The 6000-nt window shown below is 36.3% G+C and overlaps 1 protein-coding gene across 10 annotated transcripts in view; it reads right to left on the minus strand.

Annotated features, from left to right (window-relative positions):
- Nucleotides 1-6000, minus strand: part of NEK10 (NIMA related kinase 10) — a 249261-nt gene that overhangs the window by 76933 nt on the left and 166328 nt on the right. For all 10 annotated transcript variants that reach the window (XM_032268066.1, XM_032268089.1, XM_032268083.1 and 7 more), the window contains one exon: nt 3898-4111. In XM_032268066.1, the coding sequence (XP_032123957.1) occupies nt 3898-4111 (214 nt within the window). The remainder of the gene's footprint in view (nt 1-3897; nt 4112-6000) is intronic.

Genomic DNA, 6000 nt, shown 5'->3' on the forward strand with positions numbered 1-6000 from the left:
CTTTTTCATCCAGAAGTGACTTTCTTATCAGTTATGAAGACCCTCCCTTCATTTGGCTCTGAGAGCCTCCCTGGGCCTCATTTATTCATTTCCCTCCCTCATCTCATTTATTTACCCACACTTTTTGGAATCATTAAAAAGTTCCTCCTGCATATGCACTTCTACCTTGTCTTGCCAAGTAGATTATCAGCCACATCACGACTGGGGTCATTGTTTACAATTTTTTATAAACTTCATTATACCAAGCATAATGCCTTACATTCAGAAGACATCCAACAAATCCTTGTTCCTTCATTATTAATTATAAACTACAGGCATTTTCAATCTCTCTCCTTGTGTTATAGATGTGAAAGCAGTTCTCAAAACTGAACAAGCTTACTAAACTAGTGAAAGGAAATCATCATTCAGCCTTTAAATAGGGGTGGTGAAGATAAACTTCCTGTCAAACATCACTGGAAGAAGTTGTGATTCCCACAAGTCTCATACTGAGAGCACAGTTCTCTCATGATTACTCTTCAGTCTTCCTGGAACACCCGATTCTGCTCCGTTTGTACATGTAGAAATATGCTTTTATCCACCCATTTAAATATTAGTCTAAAGCTGTGTCTACAAAATCCCAATAATTCTAATGGAATTGCAGTTTTCCATTGATTCTCCAGGTTTTGTCAGGCTGAATTTCATTAATATCCATTACTGTATTTGTTGGTAAAGATCTAAGCAGCAGACTTTTCAGAAATGTCTTGAATTGATTTTTCTGCCTGGGATGTAAGATCTAAGGGGTAATGATTCTCTGTGTTCACCACCCTTGTACAGTGCCAAAACATGATCACGATTTCGACTATTATGATGCCACAACACCCTCTATATGACAATACCTAATTCTTACACATCTAAGTTAAAATTTTACTTCCTTTTACTCTGTGTGATTCTTATCATTCTCAATTCTATGCTCTCCTTATGATCTCTTATTTTAAATTATAAGAATCAGAAAACATTCTTCAAAAGGCAAGTCTTGCTTCACTTTCATAGTGGGTAAACCAGAGTACACAGACAACTTTTTAGTGAAGACTTTCCTGGCCTTCCAAAATATATATTAGTGCTTACCTTTTGTAGCCCATTATAAAAATTGCCATAATTAAGAATAGACTAGAATATGAAAGTAAATAGAATACTTCCCCATGAAATAGCAGCCTATAATGTTTCTTATCAATTGTTTGCTTACCCACTAATTTGCAAAATTTCAGTAATTCACAGTGGATCTCCTTATTGGTGCTGGGAATTCACAAAGTTCTACTGAACCCACTAATTTCTCTTTCCCTTGACTACCATTTATCATTGGATTGTGAAACTGCATTATTGATATTAACTGCTCTGGGAGAACATTCCACTACATTTGAAATGAGACCATCATAATACTGTTTATGAAAAAAAGAGTCATAAAATTTTACACCTACAATTTTTCTCACAGCAGTGATGTAGATGTAAGTTTTTAAAAATAATAATTGGTCCCCAGTGAGAATAATGCCAATTAACTGCATGCTGTCTTTAGACGAAATGCAATCTTACTTTCTTCTTGCTTCTTTAATAAAGCTGCATTTTTTTTCCTTTTAGTTAACATTTGGTTAACCTTGAAATAGAAAAATATCAGTACACTTCAAATAGTACGAAAGAAGAATGTATTGTATGACTATTTAAAGCACGAATATAAACTTCGCTTCGAAGTAAAGCATTTCTCTATGGTCCACAAAAGTCTGAATGCTCAGTGAGGGCAATAAGGCTGGCTAGCAGCAGATGCTAATAAATATGCATTAACTGCATGCCTCATATATGGATTTAATGTAGAGACTACTTGGACAGGTTAGCACCAGATTAACAAGTTCCATTAACAAACTATTCTTCTAACAAAAGCTATGCTCATTTTATATAATTGATGCTATCTTACAATTTATGCCACTTTTAAAGTCACACAATATATTCAAACACATTAACTCATTTATCCCACTACCCTCTGAGGAAGATAATATCCCCTACTCCTTAATTTACAGATGAGTACACAACTTCCGGAACATTAAAATCTCTCCCTTGGCTTCAGAGCTCTCCTTTTATTTTACCTGGAGATAGCCTGAGAGCTAGATTTCTACAGTTAAAATGACTCCCCAAATACAATGGAAATACTGATAGAGGAAATGATATGATATCAGGGATTTACTCTGAAATAATCTGGGGAAAGCAGGAAGTAGGTGGGAATGGAGATGATACAGGAGTAGACCTGAACAGCTAACTGTTGAAGCTGTGATGGGTACAGGAAGAAATCTTTGCTTTTATTAATGTTTGAAATTTTCCATAATAAAGAATTTTTTAAGCTGAGAAGTATAAATAAATAGATAAGTAATGGTCCTTCTCAAGGTGTTTTGCTAAAGATAACAATTTCTTCTCTTAGATTGCAAACTAATACCTCTCAGCCCACATCAGCCACATGAATCTAATACAAAATGACACTTTCATATACTAGTGGAAATCAGCTAAGTAGCTTGTAGTGCAGAACTTAATAATAGACGGCCCCAAATACCTAAGATATATAGGAATAGCTAAATCTCATGCATTTTAGTCTACTAGGAACACTCTATTTAGAATGCAACATGGCATACATAGAATGATGTGTTTCTCATTGTTGTCTAATTACTATGAAGTCAGGCGGTGAAATAACAAGCAAAGTGAGCTCTAGCTCCCTGTCTTTGAGCTTTAACAGTGTTCAGCGAGGGCTATAACTTCAAGTTATCTGTTCCTTTACATAAACATATAACTTAAATAATCATCATGGAATGTTCTGCAAAATTACAGCTGGGCTCAGCATTTAAGGCAATGAAGATGAAAGACTTTCCTTCCCAAATGAAAACTTAAGGTACTTCTGGATTCCAAGTACCTTAAGACAAATCCACTAAACAGTAGTACTTCCTTTATTTTCAGAAAGGAGCTCACTGGAAACACTGTTACTCAAGAAATCAGAACTGTCTCTTTGAGACCAACTTCTTATGTAACTTTCACAGCTGAGTTGGAGCAGGTTCTTAGGATCCTTAAACCTAAGAGGGAATTTGATGACCAGGTACCCTAAGAAAGAGCTTTATGATCCTATTGCCATGGGCCCACCCCCAGGACAGAAAAAAAGTGAGCATTTACTGGGATGAAAGGCTTCTTACCAGATTGTCACTGGGTAGAGGCCCAGAATATGAGCAAACAACAGATCACGATTGCAACAAAGACGCAGAAGAAAGAAAATAAGAGACAGCAACAAGAGCATCACCAGCACCATCACTTGTGTGGACATTTGTAGCTTTGGCATCGCTTTTCCAAGCAATGTTCAGAAATATACTTAAATATTTAAAAAATCTAAAGATTCTTGGCAAGAAAAATAAAAATACATATTCTGATTTGAAGCATGGCAACATTATTAATACCACAAATGGCAATGAAAGCAATTGCCAAGACCAATATGAAAAATTTTAAAGACAAATGTTATTTCCTTCTCTGAATTAACTCATAACATTTTCATCCATATTCCCAAAAGTTGCAGTCAGATTGCTGAAAAACTTTAACATAAGCATCCACTGCTAATTTTACAAGACTATAACTTAAACTTTGCTAAGAGAATTTTGTGATACCTCTGATTTTTTTCAATATACAATAAATTATGGATTCATTCTTAGGAAGGTTAGTTATATTGAATTATCTAATTTATAAGATACAAAAGTGGAAATAAATATGTAACTATATAATACTGAAATATTGCATGTAACTATTTTTCTAACTCTCGATGACTGTTCTTTAAAACAAGCATGAACAACTTCAGACAGCTCATTAAAATGTATCATGAACTCTAATTGAAATATTTACACTTACGTGAGATAGCAGAGCCAGCTCATGGTGACATGTGACAGCGTTCCGGTTGGCTTCCATAAAATACCTTTGTGTGCGTCTTCGTTCCCGTTCCAGCTTCTTCTCCAAAGACAACTGAGATGTAGATAAGTTGTCTAAATATTTCATCATGACATCTGATATCATCGAACTGACTTCTACAATATCTGGACGAGCTTCCGCATCAGCAGTGAGGCACCTAAGAGAAGATAAGCTAATTATAACACTCTGGTCAATTTGAGAGCAGGCCACAGAGTGTAGAGGGTATGGTATTTACACCTAAGATAACCTGAGATAAGATGGATATCAAGCACAGCTTTGAGTCCAAGACTTCTCAAAAGGCATTTAGAAAGCTTAAGGAAAGAAAGGGGAGGCAGCATTGTCCTCTTTGCTCTTAGGCTGGAAGGTAAGGGTTTCAGGCTCGGCATGAAGATGCACTCAGGATGGGCAGATGGGACCATCTTCTCCTGCATTGGTTGGCTGCTTTCTGAAATCACTGGCAACTAACTGGCAGGTGAAAAAAAAAGTCCAGTATCAAGACTTTTATTAGTGACGATATTCTAAATTCTTAGACTGCAGATATTTAAGCTGCTTCAAGGTAATATTAGCAGCTGAATTGTCAGCTGAGCATTTTAAAAAATAATAAATAGCAACATAAGCTAGTTTTACAAATTATATAGTTCACATATGGTGGTACAGGCGAACGGAAATGACCTCTGTTCTCCTGGCATATAGTCATCTCCTTGCCCAAGGCTACTCCTGGTCCTGTATTTGCCATCACTAGAAAAGTGAGAAACATGATGAGAACGTAACAGAGAGAACACAAGATGCAGCTTAGCATCATAATTCAGCATTTAGGCTCTGGATCATTTTGCTGGGGTTTAAAACCTCATTCACCATTTATTAGGTCAGATCTCGGGCAAGAAACATAGCCTCTAAGTCTCCGATAGCCCACCAGTCAAAGGGGATAATCAGAGTATCTACTTCCTTAAACTGGTGTGGTGTTTGAATAAGGTAGTCTCTGGGAAGTCCACACACATTGCAAATTTTAATAAATCGAAAAGAAAATCCACACTTTTATGTATCCTCCATCCCTTCCTTCATTTAACAAACACCAAGTCCTGTGACTTCTACCTTCTAAATATTTCTTGAATCTATATCCTTCCCCTGTAATCCCACAGTTATTTGGCTATTACAACATCATTTGCTTGGATTACTGAGTCTCCTAAATAACACACTCATTTCTTGCCTACCTCTGGTCTGTACTGTAAACTGCTAACCGAATAATATTCCTACATCTGACTACATTATTTCTCTACTCAAAATTCTTCAATAGTTCTCATGGCCCAGTGGGATAAAATTAAAATTCCCAGAACCTAAACAAGGTCTCTCTCGAACTGGTCCTTTCCTTCCTCCATTGTTTCCCCTCCTCCGGAAACACATCCAGTGCTGCTACCTGCACTTCCCCAAACAGTACCTGTCTCTTCTATGCCCCGTTTTCTTTGCTTATTTTATTCTATCTGCTTTTTTTTTTTTTTTTTTTTTTTTTGCTAGTGATAGCTTGTCTTTCCTAGACATCATCTCTTATATTCTTGCCAAAATCCCACTCTTTTTCCAGGCTCCATTAAGAAGACTTTTGGACTGCCCACAGATGGATATCCTGAGCCCCTTTTGTACATTCTCTTTGCACCATTTGCACTTACGTACTTAAAACTATTGTAATTATTTTATTATAATGGTCTGTTTTACCACTAGACTGGAAACTTATTGAGAAGAGGGACAGGTATCCTCTTCACTATGATCTCCCCAGCATGTACAATGGAATCTGAGTCCTGATAGGTATTCAGCAGATGAATGAATGAATCAACGAATAAATCCACAAACAAACTCAGCCTAACATCTAAAACGTTTGCCCCCCCATAACCCAAAATATGTGGCCATAGACTTTTGGATTCGCAGGAACATTTCCCATCAGAAGTTCCAGGAGAGTCTCATTGCTCTGAAATGACTCCTTGCTTAAGTATTTAAGAGAAATTCTTCACATATATATATATATATATATATATATATATATATATATATATATAT

The sequence above is a fragment of the Sapajus apella genome, unplaced genomic scaffold, assembly GCF_009761245.1.
Source record: "Sapajus apella isolate SASKATOON/1434 unplaced genomic scaffold, GSC_monkey_1.0 scaffold4, whole genome shotgun sequence".
Classification (NCBI taxonomy): domain Eukaryota; kingdom Metazoa; phylum Chordata; class Mammalia; order Primates; family Cebidae; genus Sapajus; species Sapajus apella.